We start from the raw sequence: 19065 nt of genomic DNA on the forward strand, positions 1-19065 counted from the left end.
GAGGAAGTCAGGCTGACATCAAGAACTTTTTGGAGGAAAGTTTTCCCATAAGTCTCCTCATTAAAATGATCAGTCCTGGAGCAGCACAAACTTTACTGCAAAATGCACTTTGTGTATGGCAGTTTGTTTAGTGTCAGCTTACTGTGGGTTGGGCGTATCTTCCTCTTTATTCACATTCTTAGTATTACTGCTTGTTTGTTTATTGCTTTAAGTCGTTATTGCATTTTTGAAGAGCTTCTCAGTTAGTGTTATATCAGCAGTTGTTATGCACTGACACCAGATCACAGTTTGGAAATCTTTCACGAGAAAAGCCTGCAAGATGTTTTATTAGCAGCATGTTTGTTCCCTTTAAAATATAGTCTAAAAGAAGAGCATTCTATAATTTATTTATCCCAATTAGAGCTGCTTAACATTTCTTTTAGAAAGTAATTTTTACACTAATAATAGCAATAATTTGCTAAATTACAGCAATTACAGCACAACTCACGGCCACATCAAGTGTGTTGGGAAAAAATCGTCAGAAGGGAACTTGTTGTGTAACAAGCATTGCTATTTTGCAAAATATCTGTCCTCAAAAATGCACAACGGAATAGATTGAGTCGACATCAAGTAACGATGAGCTGGTCCTGATGTCCCTGAAACAGGAAAAAGAAGAAACTGAGATTCTGGGTTCATCTAATTCTCACTAGCAGAAAGCAGCAGAGAGAATTTCATGGTTTGATCCAGGAGTTGAAGCTGGATCACGACTGCTATCGTACATATTTCAGGACGTCAGTGAGGCAGTTTGAGCTCTCGTTGGCAGAGTTGGGACCACATCTGAGGAGGAAAATAAATCATTTCAGGGAGGCGATTGACCTGAGTCAGCATCTAACTGTGTGTCTGAGGTAAAATAGTATCATTTTACTATTTGTATGTCACTGTATATTCAATACCTGTGCACATTTTGAGCAACAAGCTGTCACATTGCCAAATACAGTGATCTGATTGGTCAGATCTGTTTATGGTCGTACGTGAGAGTGAAAAATATTTTTGACTCATTAAATTTTCACTCAGATTTAACACATCTGGTGTGCAAAGGCCTTTTCTCTAGTGAGAAAAGTAACTCACAGAAGTAACTTTTTATTTAGCTGGCATGTTGGTTACATGTCCAGGCTTTAACTCATTGCATTTCCTTCATTACATAACCAGCAACAGGCTCGTCAGTTTCCCTCAGAGCAACAGCTAGAAGCTAGCCAAAACTGCTTCAGAGACACAGTCATTCTTGTATTTAACTATTACTGGATTCATTCGACTTGTATGCAGCCGTGTGGAATGTGAGTAACAGTAACAGACCAGTAACAGCTTTCTTGAACAGCAAAACAAACACGTTAAGCTTCTCGCTACAGAAAAAGTTGTTTGCGTATGTGGTGTGCAGTGTTGGTCAAGTTACTTGAAAAAAGTAATCAGTAACTAATTACTGATTACTTCCCCAAAAAAGTAAAATGGCCTGCATTTGTATAGCGCTTTACTCAGTCCCTAAGGACCCCAAAGCGCTTTACACTACATTCAGTCATTCACCCATTCACACGCACATTCACACACTGGCAATGGCAAGCTACATTGTAGCCACAGCTGCCCATTACTTTACTGATTACTTATTTTCAAAAGTAATTAATTACTTAGTTACTTAGTTACTTTTTCTAAACACAATTTACAACCTGAATAGGTGATAAATTGATAGATCTTTCAGCCCAATTCTACTTTTTCTGCATAATCCATCATACAAAATGTAATCAAATGGAAAAGTCTCTTTTTAAAACTTGTTTTATTAGTTTTAATCTTTTAACTTTATCCATCAAGCAAAAATTTAATTATATGCAACATTCGCTGACTGGAAGAAATTTGTTTAATATTTAAACCTATTTTCTGCACATTCCAGCACATAAAATTTTTTTTTTGTGTGTTTACACTCTTTCAAATAGATGCAAGTAAAACACAGCAGAAAATAAATAAAGTCAAAGACTAGCGGTCCTTTTGCTCTATTTTTAGGGTAGGCGGAGGTTTACCTTGGTGCAGGTGTGCTGCGGCGGTCAGTGGAAGAATCCGCGAGTTTCTCTGTGAGTTTCCCATTACATGGTAGCGCACTCGGTGCTTGCTTGGAAGTTTAGGGGGTTTTTTTCGCTGTAAAAAGAAGTTTTCTTCCCACGCACAACGGACGCTAATGTTTTTGTCACTTTTTATGGAATCAAACTCAAAGTAAGGTCAGTACTTCCACGCTTTAAACGCTGCACACTCATACTCTCTCCCGCACTCTATATTAGCCATTGTTGATCTGCACACAGCTGTTGTCACAAACATTGCACTCGTTTACTCACTGTCATGAGACATTCTCGCAAAAAAATCATGGTTTTAGTAACGCGGTATCGCAGCGTTCCTACGGGAAAGTAACAGTAATCTTATTACCATTTTTGCAATAGTAATCCCTTACTTTACTCGTTACTTGAAAAAAGTAATCGGATTACCCATCTCTGGTGGTGTATGCATCAATGGTCCTAACCAGGCTGAACAAAATACCAGAATCTCCAGAAGGAAAGTAAAACTGACCTAAATGCTAACTAAAGGTCTGCAATATAAAGGAAAAAATTTCAATAACAACACTGACTATTTTTGTGAGTATATATGTGTAAGGGGTAGGAATTAGTGCAGTGAATGTATAAGTGGACACTTTCTTTTTTTCTTGTTTTTAATTTAAAACATTAATGTTATCATCTTTGCCAGAGAAGCGTTTAAATGACTGAAACTGGTATAAAAAGACAAAAAAATGGGGTGCATCCATTAAATCTGTCAGTGCAAGCCTCTCAGTGGCCTTTTAAACTTGTGGCCACACAGACCAGTCACAGCTTTTAATGCTAGCTCAGGGACAATAACAATATAGAAACACACACTCAGTGATGTGCTCTGTTGGAGTCTCCCCACCAGTCCATAAACGTTATTGGTGCAGTTTGTCTTTAATGCAAGAGCTCAGTTGTCAAGCGCCACAGAATTAGCATGGATGCTAAAGAGCTGCTGCTTTCATGCTAATAACTGATATTTTAAGCCGTGGTAACAGGCAACATACTGATGCATATTTTCAGGGCCAGCAGAGCGGCTGTGTAGGAGGCTGAAGCCGCCTATTCAGCCTCCTGGGATACTCATCATCTGGCTCGATTCAGATGCCAAAGAGCTCCATTGTTTGACCCCATTCAAACAGCACCATTGTACAGAGCCGGTCTGATTGTGCGACAGTTACAACTGTGTATGCGTGTTTTTGTGTTCACTTGTCTGTTTGTGTTTTGTTTTGGTGGTATTGTGTGTGTGTGTTCAGTTGTATCATATGTGTGTAAGAGTAATTTGTGCGTATGCGTGGTGTTGTGTATTTGCATTTCCTGAAGCAGGGGCTTTTTCTCTGGTGGTCAGAACAAATAGCCGGCCATTGAAATGCAGCAGGGCAAACGCTGACCCCATTTTCTGGCGCTGCAGGCCGGCAACAGTTCACGGTTACAGAAAGAGAGAGAAGAGAAGCTCCTATATTTTCCGACATCTGCATGTACCATTTTTGCATTGAATAAAGTGAGCCTCGGTTTAAGGGAAAAACAACAACAACAATGTTTTGCACATAATGATGACACAGTCAACAGCAGAACCAGCTCGTTATAGGAGTGCACAGATGGGAGTGGGATGAGTCTGCATAAGACAGTGGGCTTTGCTTTGCATGTGTCACTGTGTTTTCTGTTTACTTGCCTGCCTGACCAGTGACTCTAGCTCCCTGCGACACAGAGCAGCGAGTCAAAATGTCACTGCTGTTAGCCGTGAAGCAGCAGTCTGGTTGGCGAGCATTAATTATGATCCGTCACTTAGTCCGACACTCGAGTTTAACTTGCAGTGTGGTTCTTGTCGTGTTAATCAAAGAGAAAGATCTTTGCAGGGCTGCGTGATTACAAGACAGCATTCAGAAGAAGCCTTTCAGATTGCTCTCATGCACAGTTTTCATCAACATACAGTTACTTAAAATTCTTACTCTTCATTTTATTTGTTTACCGTTTCTCTGAGCATTGCACACTCTGACCTTGGGTGAATTTACAGGGAAGACTGTGGCACCTGAATGTTGCAGACCTACAAACTATGAAAACATCCACTTTTAAAGAGGTGCTGATATTTACTGGTGCTCAACCTGGATGCTTCCTTACGTCTTAATTCCTATGGAAGCAGCTGACTGCTCTGCATGGAAACGTGGACCCTCAATAAATATAAAGCAATAATTCTGAGTAAAATACAACTAAAATATATCAAATCAAAGGCTTATTTATTCAAATAATTAATTGTAAAGGAAAACATGTTTGGTATGAACTGAATGTATACTAAGTAAAATTCATTTGACATTTAATTTACATTGTATTTACTTAATACAATTACATGCAAAATTTAATGTAATTGAATTGGTTAAAATCAGAATTTGGGGCCAGATTTCTTTGTTTCTCTTTTTTGAATGACTTCATCTTTGGGTTTTGAGTTGCAGCGGCCAGTTTTAGCCATCTTCACAGATTCTGTGTTGCTTCAGATTGGCAGATAAGATTTGAACACATCTCTAACAAACACGACACACTCTGTTCCTCTTATCGACCTCACACAAACAGGAAATACTCTCATAAAGCGAGCCTTTCTCTCAACCCAAAGACGTTCTTAAAACAACTCTTTGGTCTCACATTCTTTGCGCGTCCTTTTGCGATGTGTCCGGATTGTCTGGACTTGCCCCAGTGAAAATGAGTTTATTCCCTCAAGCTTTGGCCTTGAAGGGAGCCAGCGGCTGGGGAGAGGAAGTCTGAAGGAAAAGTGATAATGAACTGACTTTAGGCCTACTTTCTATTTTGGTTTGAAATTGGTTTGTCTAAATGGGGTGAGTCAGAGAAACTGCTTTCTGGCAGATGTAGGCACAGAGTGAGAAAGAGGAAGAAAGTTCTGTCTGCCTGCTATTAAAAAAACAAACCGTTTCCATCTAAGAATAAATTAAAGGTCAAAAAGACACAAAGCGCTGCATGTTAACAGTAATTTAGGAGTGGACATGAAATGCTTGAAAGAGGCTGTTAAAGGGCCTCCTGGGGATGGACCAAAGCTTTTTAAAAAGCTGGAAAACTACTTCAGACTTATAAAGTGCGCTAGAGAGTTTGTCATTATGCAACACAACATGACAGGACTCCAAAAATATATCCAAGCCGTTCTACATGCTTTTGTTTTTCTCTAAAACAGCACAACACATGAGTTCAGTGCCAGTCTGTGCTGTTTAACCCCCTTTATTTCTATTTAGGTCAAGCTGCTAAACATTAGACTACCTGACAAGATTTCTTACAGTTTTAAACAGTTTTTGGGCTTTACTTTGTTAATCTCTTTAAATGATTTGTTTCTTGCATTCTTAATTACTGGATTTAAAGGTATTACATGCTGATACCTGCAGATAAAGACTGAGGATGTCCAGTTGAGGTCAGATGCTCATTTTGGGGTTTGGGGCTTTTAGTGATTTCTTCTGCTTATACCAGAAGTTTGTTGATGGTCACCATAAGCATTTATCTTATATTTCTACTGTATGTCACGGCTGCCGAGGCGAGCCGTGTGGAGTTAGAAGAAGGACCCAAGATGCAGGCAGTGGATGAGATGCCGGTGAGTTTATTTACACAGTGGTGAGAAGGCAAAACAGGCAAGAGGGAAGACAAAACTAAAGACCTGAACTGGGAAAGCTAAATGACAAACCTGAGATGAAACAAAAAAGGGAAGAGAGGCAGAGAGACGAGCAGGACACCGAGGAACACAGACTGACGCGGAGTTACACAGACGAACCGGCAACAGGCAGGAGAACACACAGGGCTTAAATACACACACCAGTAATCAGGGGATGAGAGACAGGAGGGCAACACAGCTGGGAGGAATCTGGGCTGACGGGACAGGGGAAACGTAAACTGATCACACTCACATACGACACGGACCTTCACAATAAAACAGGAAACTCAGATACATGGAACCAGACAAGACATTGAACTAAACAGACAGATTCAGACGCAGACTCAGAGGCAGATCGAAAATAACACAGAACTTAAACAATCATCATCTAGAAAATGATAACAAACTAAAAGCGCTGGGTCACCGACCCAGGACCATGACACTGTATTTCTCATCTGCTGTTTTTACTATTTGTTTTTAATTGTTTTTTGTATTATAATTTATTTTGTTTCTTTAGTTCATATTTAGATTTTTTTTTTGTCCTGCAGGGAAACATGTTTCTAACCAATTAAACTTTGAAACTTGAAACTTTTCCACCCAATTATTTTTTTAAAGTCCATTGAAGACGTATGCTGTTTATTCATCTTATCCTGGAAAAACAACAGCTCAAGGAAAACATTAAAAGCCCAAAATTACCACTACATTCATACCTGTGATGAGTGGAGGTGAACGCACAGCTGTATGGTCAATAAGTACCACAGACTTGGAGAGGTGCTAGTATCACTGTAGACTCTAATTCTTGTTCCACCGGAGACATTTACAATGACCATTACATTTGTTTCTGTTCTCTGCGATTTATAGAAAGACCTTAAAACCTTGGCAGTCAGCAAGATTTATCAGATTGTCGTGTATTCAGGTGAAATGAAAAAAATATTCATTTATAAAGGACAAAGAGCTGGAGGCGACATCTCTTTATTCACACGTGCGAACGCCCTGTCTATAAATGCATGATTATATGGAACAGATGACAGAGACCAGGATTAATATCCAGTCCAAAGATAAATTAGTCACTTTTTAGATGCATCACTCAAGTCAAGCATTGCTTCTAAAGAGAAATCTTGTACTAAACAATTGTGTACTGTACTAAAAGTTGACTGAATACTTTAACACTGAGAATGAAAGAATCCGGAGGCTTTACGCTGTTTTAAAGCATATTTGTAAAGGCCAGAAATTTCTGTTTGCGCTTCCTAAACACAGATTTCAAGTGTGTGACTCAGTGTAGTCTTGAGCAAAAGACTGAAATGTAAAAACTACTATTCTGCGAGAGGTTCTCCCACTCTGTCTGAATCTAAATCTGTCTCTTTCAGAGCAGGTGAGTGTGCTTATTTGCTGCATGAGCAGCTCTGTGGAGGCTTTCAGCAACAGCAGATGACAACAGACTTTACCGGCTCTGCCAAGGCCTCCTCACAGCGGGTCACAAAAAAGAAAAAGAAAAAAATAGAGGGAGAGATCAGTGTGGTCCCATGATTCCTAGTGAGCTGTGAAGGAATGACAAGCAGAGCCAGCTTCATGTCACACACACACACACACACACACACACACAGGGTGTGTTTTCACACCCTCTTTGCATGTCCTTGCTGGCTTAAAATAAAGAATCTAATTATTCTGGTTAAATCACCAGGCGCTTGAGCTGACTCATTGTGGAGAGCCATAATGTGCATATGGACACACACGCACACACATGAAGAAACACATGTACACACTACTGATCCTCCCCGTGCTGTACGCTCGCACACATGCGCACAGTTACTCATACAAGTGCTCTCCAACCGGCACGCTCTCACTTCAGCCTTGCACAGGATGTTATGAAATCAGCACTGTTGCTGAAACTTGGTGAAGGTCGCTGGGAGTCCTCTCTCTCACCCACACACACACACTTCACCTGGCACTTACGCACTCGTTCTCGTGCGGAGAGCTGAAGCTCAGCTCAGTCCCTGTCCCCTCCTGCTTGTGCGAGGAGCCTGCCGGCGATCGGACTGTCGCCTGTAGCGAAGAGGCCGGGCCGGCGTCGATTCAATTTTTACAGCCCAGTCGCTCTCTCTCTCTGAGGCTGAAGGAAGACAAGAGGGAGAGAAGAAGAGAAAGAAGAGGAGGAATAGTGATGGCCGTGACCGACATTGCAGAGGACGACCTGGATGAGAGGATGCGCGAAGAAGCGGAGGACGTCTTCTACGAGGACGGTAGGATTGCCAAGAGTCAAATGTGAAGTGTTTTAAAGCGGGCATGGGTTTGACAGGTGGGCTGCAGGGCCGAGACAGCTGCCCCAGCGCTGCGGCAAGGTCAGACTGGTTGGTTTGTGAGTTGTGGTTATGATCAGGGTTAAAGAAAGGGTAAAAATGATGGTTGAAGGGCGCCCCAGAGGGCTCTCCCTAGCTGTGTAGGTGGCGTTGTCAACGGCACGGTTGAGTAGCCTTTCCTAAACACAGAGATGGAAAATGAGTAACCTCGAGATAAATAGATTTGTCTCAGTGAAATGAAAAAATCACGGTCAGTGTAATGAATGCTTCAGCTGTGTCTCGAGTTTCCCTTCATCACAGGCGCTCTGTGCAGTTTTTTTTTAATCGATTTCAAACTTTTACCCTTTTTAGAAAGCCGAGAGGAGCAGTGCCCTCTGCAGCGTGTGGGGGCGTTCTTGTATAACAAGCAGATGTTTTTAACAAGCATTATTCTCCACAAGAAAATCTCTTGTTTGTTTTTGGGTGGGGTGGGGGTGTTTGCTATTTTAAAACAAAGTGTAATCATAACCTGAGGTGAGCTGGATGCTGGAAGAGTGATGAGCAACAGCAGAACTTTACTGATGATCATTCATGAGAAGGTGAGAAACGTGTCAGCTCGGGTAGTAACTGTTGGAAAAGTAATCTCCAGTATCAGGACTGAGACGACACAATACCAGATATTGATGCTTTATAGTTTCATGTGCATCTCATGACACTTTTTGTCTTTAATGTGCCCCCGTCTATTTAAAGGAACAGCTCGGTATTTTGCAAAAAGCTATTTTTCTGTTTTTCGCATGAAGAAAAATGTTAGTTTTTTAAAAACATATGCTTCATTCCCACAAATGCTGTGATGGTTCTGGTGCAGAATCCTGAACTAGTTTTCAGGCCCTGTAGCTCAGGAGATGGAGTGGGTGGTCCACTAAATGGGAGGAAACACCAACCTTCACATCCTGTAGTCTGAACACAGACGTAACCACGGGCAAGATTCTACACTCTGCTCCGATTCATCCATCAAAGCTTGACTGTGTGAGTTTTAGGTTGAAAGCACTTAGGCGGGAAAAAAATGGCTTGTGTGAATGTGACGGATTGAGGCGTGCAGGAAGAAAGTGTTTCGAGTGCTCAAATAGAGTTTGAAAAGCACTATAAGAACAAGTCCATTTATCATTTCCATCACAAAAAGGCTGGGTCCAGAGCAGGAACCAGTTATGGGAAGCGGCTACTGCAAAAATTTAAATGATGCAGAACCTGCAGATTTTGTTGGCCATGAATGCAACTTCTGCTACGTAACATCAGGTTCTCAAACCTGTTGCAATGCAGGCTGGCCAAGGCAGAAGTGGCTCTGCAACATTATCTGCACCGACAGCGGGAAAAAACAGTGTACTTTTGACAGTCTTTACGCTAAGATAAGCTCATCAGACGATGGTGTTTCTTCAAATCTAGATCCTGGCAAGAAAACAAAACACATACTTCCCAAAAACTGTCCCTTTAATTCCAATGAAACTGTTTCCCTTCCTCGTTTTGATAAGCACATCCCTGCATCAGTGGCAAAATGGTCGATTACTCTCATTCACAGAGGCAAACGCCTCACATCAGAGCTTTACAAGTGCTCTCCCATGTTTTGTGTTTACACTGGCTTTTCTTAGCAGTTAAATTACACACTAACTGATTGGATTACACACACTAACACCAGCCCTTTGATACATTAATACATTTATCTTTAGGGTCCGCGCAGGCTTAAAAAGGCTCTTCTGCAGCTTGTCAGATGGCGAGTGGACGGGGCGGAGGAGGATATTCCGAGTTATTTCGTCATTTGGTGTGCGACGTATGTAAATGCCTCCACTGACCCACTTCTGACTGATACTCACCGATGGTAATGTGAAGTTCCCTTTGAACAGCGCTGCCAGGAGGTACACATGACTCTGTGCAACAAAGCAGCCAATCACAGCACACGGATTCATGTGCCGCTTGGCCAGCAGGCATGAGTGTGTTTATTCATAGACTCAGAGGAAGGTTGCACAATACGGATCACTAATATTTTCTGTTCTAATTAGCTCTTTGGATTAGCGATGGGCTTATTCTGTTGTTTTGTGTGTGTGTGTGTGTGTGTGTGTGTGTGTGTGTGTGTTTGTTTCATTTTTATTGGTGCCAAATGCAAATTTATTACAATTGTCCTATTTCCCTTCTCAGTCAAATCACAGTTAGTGAACCATTTGCATATCTTTCACATCTTTCCTATGCACACATCAGCGTTGTGTTGAATGCGCTCAGCGTAAAGTGTGTGACATTGTTCTGCAGGCTTGTAACGGCCCTCGACACCACAAGGGGTCAAACGGCGAATTCAGGGGGAAAGTAGGAGTTACACTTCTCAAAGCATGAGAAGGACCTTTTTCCTCCTGTAACGTTAAACCTTAATCCTAACCACAACGCAGGAAATAAGATTCGAAGAAGAAATCTGACAAAACACTGGCAAAATTCTTCTTTCTTGGCTCCAGATATGAAGCCTGCTTTCATTCTGCTTCTGTCTAAAAATAAGTGTCCATTCATTTAGAAATAGCTGAGAATTACAAGCATGAAACTCATCACTGTCATCGCTTTGTAGAGTCTAATGAAAAGCATGGTGTGGTGTCTTAAACGCACAGATAAAAGCCAGATGAAGGAAGTAACAGACATCACAGCCCTCGCTACAACAGCTATAACAATACCCCAATGTGGCACTGAACTCAGAATTGCCGTTATAAAAAAGGGAGTGTATGTGAAGTTTTGTTAGCTCTGCGCTTCACAGACGTTTCTGCCTCTGTGCTGAGCTGAATTATGACTAAAGGAGTGCTACTTTTAGCCTGGCAGCAGAAATGTCAGAGTGCCTGAACATAGCAGATACACAGCGACACACACGCACACACTCTCTCTCCTCCTTTTCCTGCCTCTCCTCCCCACTCACACACACTCTGTGACTCCAGTTCACGTCGTATGAATTAACAAAAAGCCTCGGTTAGCTTTGCTCACAGGAACAATGTGTTTCAAAGTACTCTGCCAAAAAGCAGCTGCTTTGTAGGGACGTGATAAGTGTGCTCACAGTGTGCAGATCAGCACATGTTGACCAGATTATACCCACTGTATTCATGAATGTTTGTCTTCTGTAAATCACTTTGTGATAGCTGTCTGTGAAAGATGCTACATAAAGTATGCAAAACTAAATTCTGTGTTTCTGAGTCGGAACACGTGAGAAAGTGTCATGTGGAGGTCTCTTGGCAGATGTTTACAGTGAGATTAAACCTTTGGACTAACTTCACATATATTATCATTGCCACCTATTTTATGTGTTACCCCCCTGTGTTTATTTGTGATACAGTGGCTGAAATGTGCAATCACAAAAATCAACATTAGGAGTTTTAGAGGCGTTTTTTTCACTTCTGTTTAATGTGTCACAGTATTAGTAGAGAGAAATTTCTCAATCGCCCATTTAAAGAAAGCAGCTACTGCATGAACAGCTATCGCACATGCGTATTTATGTATAATGATTCAAACAGAGTCACGCTCATGAGTCCATGCATAATCACCTCTGCATGAACTCCCACCGGACCTGAGCGTTTCTGCTTAAAGCTCAAAGAAACTACAGTGAAACATCTTAAGTGGTTTTACACAGAGGCTAAGAAACAGTGGGTCCACTTTATACCCTTATCACCTTTTTCTATACATACATTCACACACACATGCGCAATCTACCTTTTTGAAGCCTCTCTGAAAAACAGAAAATTAGATTGCATCAGTAAAAGTGAACAGTAGCTTCTTTGAGACCAGAATAAACTCTTTAACTCCTTCTTTTCCTGTCATGTGAAGTCCAGAGAGTGATTATTGGTCTACTTCTGTGGCTGTGTGCAAAAACAAAGTAGAACAGAGCGGCACGTCTCAAACGGGAGCAGGCATAGCAGGACAGTAAAAATACAGTTGAGCGCTGGATCGATGGCGCCATGGATGGAGTAATGTGTTGGTGTTTGGTATTTAAATAAACCAGTGTTTGACTAACTGGGTCAGCTCAGAAAGCATGAAGAGAGGCTTTCAGTCACAAGTGAGGAGGGTTGTCGGTATCAGGGAGGCCTCAGAGCACCTTGAGTTAAAGTTTAGAGAACCACAAAGGAAGTAAGTCCTTCAAAATATCTAAATCTGTGAAAAAGTTCTTGCTCTCGTGCAGGAATGTTTTTGCATTGTTCCTGCTTCTTGCACAACAGGATTCATCCCTACCCTGACTGCAGACTGCTAATTACATGACAAAACCACTAATTGCTGACCTCACCAGCTATTGTTTGTTTGTTTGTTTTAATGCAGTGCAGTTTTTGAAAGCTGCCCGAAGCACAGTGGATTCTGCAGAATTTCACCGAGGTGAAAGGCAGGTGGAGCTTTGAGCGATAGCGTGAAGTGGCACTACCCCTGAAACCGTTTACGCCTTTGATGTAGTGTTTAAGCCTCCACTCTTTTAAGCCTTTGCCAGGGGGGCTTTTCTTTAAGGTTTGCAGCTAATCAACACCTGAGATTTTAAGGATGAACAAATAAATAGGAGCATGACTCGACACGCAGGCTTCTCTTAAAGGAACAATGTCTCAAGCCCCAGAATTGGGGACTCATTTCCATTGTACAGGAATTTCTCCTGCAACAGGAGGCAGCAGTGGAGGAACTGCATTTCTTTGGTAATAAGGACACAGGGAAAAGACAGCTGGACTGAGGTGAAAACACTTTTATCCACTGTAAAAGTTGAGGGTTGTGTGTTTTATGCAGCATTAGCTGAATGCACCTCATTGTAATGCGGTTAAGCAACAATATGAGAGTCAGAGGTTTATATATTACCACACAGCCACATGCTTAATTTCATTTCACAAAGTCATAATCAAATCACAGCTTCACATATGAGTACTGATGAGCTCTTATTATGTTATCATTCTGATGACATGAAATCTATCTCGCTTCCACGGTACAAGCTTTTATCTCTTTGCCCTGAGGGTGAGATGAGTGATGCACCCCCACAACACGAGCGCGCACACTTAACACGAGCCATTAGCATAACATACAGAGCTCCAGGAGAAGGCTGTAAGACTAGAAGCCTGGTCGGATTTCATAAATCCATTTTTCCCCTCTTAGCCTCTTGTCTGTACTTGCCTTGTGCAGCAGAGGAAACCAAATCCTTCCCCGCTGACATTGTGCCCGATGACAGTGGATCACGACCAATGAGTGGGGAGCAAAGAGGATATCGAGCCATGATAGCGCAGTGCCTAAAGCTGACTTCAGTTTTAGATAGTTAGCAAATTTTACGTCATTTAAACCAGCACTAGTGCATCAAGTGTTTTTATGATCTACCCCACTTTGTAGAAAGAATAAGATGCCGATAAAATACTGAGTGGTTCCAGGTGAGACTGAAGTGCTTGTGCGATGAGAGAGAACGAGACTGCAGAGAACAAGACCGAAAACTTCTGCAACATATAGTGCACTGCACTTAGAGTCTGAGCTCTTTGTTGCATTGGAAATCCTTTAAGCCCATTTTAGATCTGAAAAACAGCTGTGCAGTCAAACCTGACTCAGTTAATGACTAGCTTTGTTTGTCAGAACTTGCTCAACTGCTTGTTAATGCAAATGTCTTATCAGCCGATCACATGGTGGCAGCTGAGTGCATTTAGGCATATAGGCATGTTCAAGAGGAGCTGCTAAAATTCAAACTGAGTATCAGACTGGGGCAGAAATTTAAATGCAAAACAGATGGCTGCATCTCCCTGAGCATCCTTTTCAAAGGGAGTTTTTCCTTCCCACTGTCACCAAGTGCGTGCTCCTATGAGACTCATGTCATTCCTGGAGTTTTACCAATCATTTTTCTAGCGATTAGCATCAACCCTTAGCAACCACAAACCAACTGGTCAGGAAACACTCATGTTCCATCATGAAAGGCGGTTTTGGAGCTAACATTAGCTGCTCTCTTTAAATGCCCTCCTTTGCCCTGCTTGTGGCAGGTCTGAGTGAATCACTGCACCTTAGTGCTCTGGTTTAGCTGTACAAACTGAACACTTGATATGTAAGTAACATTTGTTCAGGCCTGTTTAGATAGATTTTTATCATTTGCCTCATGTAAGACAATAATACATATTTTTTAGGTCCAGTCTTTTCGGATGTTCTGATTTCCTCTATGGTTGTTGTTGTTGGCGCTCTTACGTTATGGCTTTGGCATTTACTATTTTGTTATGCTAGTTAAAGTCACCACTACCGTGGAAGTTGAGAATGATTTTGACTTAAAGCACTTTTTTCAAAATGTTTACACACAATATTATCATTTTATCACGGCACCATAATCGCGTAGTGCAAAATCTGATATCTGGGCTAAAGCTTGTCTTGCCAGAGCTTGTTTAAGGCAGTATTTCTGGAGAAATTACACAAGGAATCTCAGTATTTGGTATGATTGTTGCTTATATCGTCTGGCACTAAAATTATATTTGTTTTTGCTTCCCTTTTACTCTTCTTTATAGCATCAGAATCTGTGGCACTGGGGTCTAGCAGACAATACTGTCTTAATAATGAAAACCCTCATACCTGTGACTCACTTCACTGTTAAAGTGTGTAAGCTGCAATTGAAATTCACACCATGATTATATCAGACTTAGATGAAGAGCTTTCCCCGCAGCAAAAACAGAGAGTTCAGTCGGGCAGCACGGTGGTCAGACCAGGCAGTAATTTGGCCGATGTTTGTTGCTGTCTGTCAGCTTGAGCTGAACTTTTATGGGACATAAAGAGACACTCGACCCTCCCATGACTGCCAATCACAAACTGGTTTGTCAGGGATGCTATCAATGGAAATGCATATCTGTTATCAGAGCGAGTACGACAGGGGGAGCGGGCTGAGCTCGAGACTGATGTGAACTAACTCGCCCCGCCGTCAGACACACACATGCACTGAGCCATTCCTGTTTGAAAACTGCCTTGAAAATTCACACACTGGCAGTCCACCCACACACAAAACCTCCAGTGTGTGGCCACAGATGTCGTCTCTGTCCACGGGGATGCAACACGCTAACAGACTAACGTGACAGTCCTGCAGTTCATGCGTCAGCGGCCGCTCTGTGTTGGGGAAAGCTCTGACCTGAGGGGACCTAGTGTAGCTGGCATATTACTGCTCCGCTCTACATCTCCCCTCTTCCTGCTTCTGACAGTTGGCTTCACTGACCTACTTTAGCCAGAAGCCTACAACTATTATTACTATTATTATTTTCTGCAGCTCTCACTGAATGAGAGGCGAGAGAAAAATTAAAAGAGCAACAAAAACAAAGGGGACGTTTGATGGTGCAACATTCAGTAAGCCAGATGATGGAAGAGCAGAAATCTTTCTCTCTCTGCAGACATATCTCAGCCCTTTTGTTGCTCACTGATATTTGCACGTGGTTTATATGAAAGGCGGCAGTTTCACCTTTCGGTTTACAGTTCTCATGCGGTTACCATGGCAGTGTGTGCTGTGGTCAGCACTGGGCGTGCGAGATTTACACTTAGTGGTTTGGAACTACTCTCACAGTGAGGTAACTCTGTTTAGAGCATGGAGCGTAGCAGGCCACCCATGGCTCTTCACAGAGCAGATTAGCGCCTGTTATTTGGCACTGAGTCAGAGTGCATGTAATTTAAATGGACAAGCCACCAGTGAGGGTTAAGCACAAGCATAAATCCTGAGAAAGTTACCTGGATCTTGCAGAGTTCTCTTTCCAGGTATGCCACCCATCAGGAAGAAGTAGTACAAGCTCACATCCACAGCTGACCTAACATGAACATCGGCTGGACTGTGGAGGTGGGGGAGGGGGGGGGATCAGGAGCACCTGCAGAAAACCCATGCAGCTGCAGGAAGCACCTGCAATCATCCAAAAAGGCTCTAGAGGACAAGGAGGTTTGAAACTAGAAACTTCTTGCTGTTAGGCGACAATGTTAACCGAAGTGGTATCATTCCACAGCAACATTTCACTATAAATAACAAATTCCAAACTAAAACAGTTCAAAATGTATTTTAATGAAATGAATTCACCACTTACAGACGTGTTTTAAAACCAGTCAGTCACATTTCTTAACCATTTCTAAAGATGGTTATGTGGTAGTGTCTGCTAAAACCAGTAAGAAGCCTCGCTGCTGAATTCCTTTTCATTTGTGGAGCTTTTTAAATCTATACAGAGTCAGAAACATGCTCTATAACACACATCCACGCCTTGTCGGTTACTCTGACTGTGAGTTGGATGATATTGTTGACACACACATGCATGGGATGCCTCCAAGCCCCAGGGGGGCCAGGAGTCTACCTGCAACAGCCAAGCTGTCATTACAGACCAAAGCAGACAGGAGCCATGGAGCCATGCCTGTACACGGCCTGTAATTGATTCACCTCTGTACAGTACGTCTGACTCAGAGAGACGTACTGAATAATAGGCAGCTTTGTACAAACTTATAGCAGCTTTAAATAAACTTTATTCACAGTAGTGATAATACTTGTCAAAAATAAAGAACAAGATTGTGTTTTAAATAGATTTTATGATATATTTATGTGTGTGTAGAAGACATTGAAAATGAGGTATGGGTCCCTCTGATGGGATGCAACCAGTTGCCAAGCCACCCTTGGCCGAGCATATCCCCAGCATGTCGTACAGTGGAACAGATCCAGAAAGACGTGCACTACTGTGGCAGCGCAGAGCTGTGCACAAGAACTGCACAGGAACAGGTTGCAGCACCTCGTTTTGGTGCCTTTGTCCACTTGGATTTCCACCGAGATTCAGACCAGAGATAATTCTCTCATTCACATGCATGCCAGCATCCAGTGTGTCAATACCCTAATGATAGTCTATACACAGAGGGGTTTTTTTGTGCAGTAAACTGAACCAATTCTGAGGTTTATGAGTGTTGCTGATTGTTCCAATCAACCGGAACTGAAAACTAGCCACAGAACATGTTTGATGTACTGAGAAATGGATTTGAAACAAAGACTGAAACATATTTCACAACACAAAGCTTGAGTTTCCCTTTTATATAACTTGCAAAGAGCAGAAGCTTCAGTAATGTTGTGAGTTACACTCGTGGTTACCTATTAAATCTGTGCATTGTTTGGGCAGCAGTAAAAGCAGCTGCATATTTAGAGCACATAAATAAATAGCAAATAATAAAGCGTGGTTTTAATGAAAGTAGAGCTGCTGATGTCGTAATGGGTGTTGGATTCAGAGGAGAAAAATTCAACAATGATTCGACCTAAACGAGGCAAGTAATCTGAGCATAGGCGGCACTCAGCCTTTCAGTCACACACATATCATCATCAGCTGTGCCTGTACATCCTTTAGCCTTGACCTCCTGGCTCTTCAGTCATGTGGTCTTTTGAAATCATCGTGGCTTTAGCAGTCAAATGCCGTTAAGCAGAGATGAGGGAATATGGGAAAAGGATCAAGAAAAGAGTAAAATGTAAAATAAAAAAGTTTGAATGAAGTAGAATCTGAGCTACAGAGAGAGACAAGAGTTTCAATGCTGCGCTACAGGCCGAGCAGGAGACTGAAGGTGGTGAACAGCAGCAGCGGCGGAGGTTGGTATGGAAGGAAAGGAGCTGTGCTGCTGGGAGGTCAGTGGAAGTTCTTCCATTCATAGTTTGTGTATATGAAAGGGTGTGTAGGTTTATGTGAACAGGGTATGCACCCACGTACGCTTGGCAGCTATACCCACACAGAAACAAGGTTTTAAAGTCAAAGAAGTCAGGAGACGCTGGCAGCCACCATAACAAGTGTGGAACAAGTATGTTTTAAGTGCAGTTTAAATCAGGGAGGGACTGACAGAGCTGGAGCACACCAGAGAAGGAAGGAGAAAGGAAAAAGCACTTCTTTTTTTAAACCTTGATTGAGGGCGTTATGTAACTGTTCCAGCTCATTTGTTTGCTTGTCTGCCTGTTTGTTAGCAAGATGACTCATCAAGTTCTGGACAGGTGCGCACGAGCATTTTACCTGAGGTGTTTTGCTTGGCAGAACTTCGAAGGGACAAACTTTTTAGAGCAAGTTGATTCATTAGCAATATAGGATAATATATTGGACAAAAACTGATTCAGATCCAGATTTTCCTTGATTGTGTAACTCAATTCGCACATGTGGAGGAAATCTTTAGCCTTAGTTTAGGTATGCAGGCTTTTTTTAAAAACATATTGCTAGATGTGTGGTTTTGTTTGTATGTAACTGGTCTGCCTGGTCTATATGTTGTTCTCTTTGTGGTGTGCATGTACACGGAGGTAAATATAGCTGCTGGTCAGGGGCTGTTGATGACAGCCATAATTACAGGCTGGGCTGTCCAACAGCTGAGAGGAAGAGAGAGAGTGTGTGTGTGTTAGTGCTAATCGAGGAGCTCATGGAAACCAACTCTCTGGCTCTACTGGACCTGAGATTTAACAGCAAAATGCACAACACAAAGTACGAGCAAATAAAAATGTACTTGCTGAAAAGATGATTAAAAAATAGGGTGAAAGATGAAGGCTGAGTAATGATCGTGTTTGAGGTGAGTGGCTGCATTTATCTGGCAGGCTCAGGTGGGGAAAGTTCGCTGACAGCAGAACATATGGAGCTGCTAATGAGGAAGAGATGCCTTAGGGTGATAAAAACAATTCAGAAAGTTAGCATTATGTCGTTAAGCCAAATGGTGGCTTTATGGCTTCCCTTCAGACATAAACACTTTAAATCATCATCTGACTTTTAGCAAGAAATACAATAAGGACATTTCCTCCAAGTCGTTCCTCTAAACCTTTATCCGTCTTTCATTCATCCCTCCTCTCTGTCTGTATCTGTCATCATCGTTATGCAGCCTAATGGCCGGCGTATGCATTTCCCATCAAGTAGAAATTAAATCAAGAATGACTTTGACGATTTGAGTCACTTTGTCAGCTCACTTTACAGATTCACAGTCATCTCATTTCTTCTGTTTCCCTAAAGCTAAGTTACATTCGTGTCATGTCGAAATCACGCTCCACAAAAGCTGTCCGTAAGGTCGATGGCTCAACAGGCTTTGATTTATGACTAAGCTAGCCTACTTTTGTCAGATTATG

At 42.0% G+C, this 19065-nt stretch overlaps 1 protein-coding gene across 1 annotated transcript in view; it reads left to right on the top strand.

The window, feature by feature from the left end:
* Positions 1-7882: 7882 nt before the first annotated feature.
* ripor2 (RHO family interacting cell polarization regulator 2) overlaps positions 7883-19065 on the top strand; it is a 68965-nt gene continuing 57782 nt past the window's right edge. The window contains exon 1 of the mRNA XM_085346180.1: positions 7883-7967. Coding sequence (XP_085202306.1) covers positions 7889-7967 — 79 coding nt within the window. The 5' untranslated portion in view covers positions 7883-7888. The remainder of the gene's footprint in view (positions 7968-19065) is intronic.

This window comes from Diplotaxodon limnothrissa, linkage group LG22 (genome assembly GCF_057381915.1).
Source record: "Diplotaxodon limnothrissa isolate DT_005_m linkage group LG22, D_limnothrissa_male_GT1.1, whole genome shotgun sequence".
Lineage (NCBI taxonomy): Eukaryota > Metazoa > Chordata > Actinopteri > Cichliformes > Cichlidae > Diplotaxodon > Diplotaxodon limnothrissa.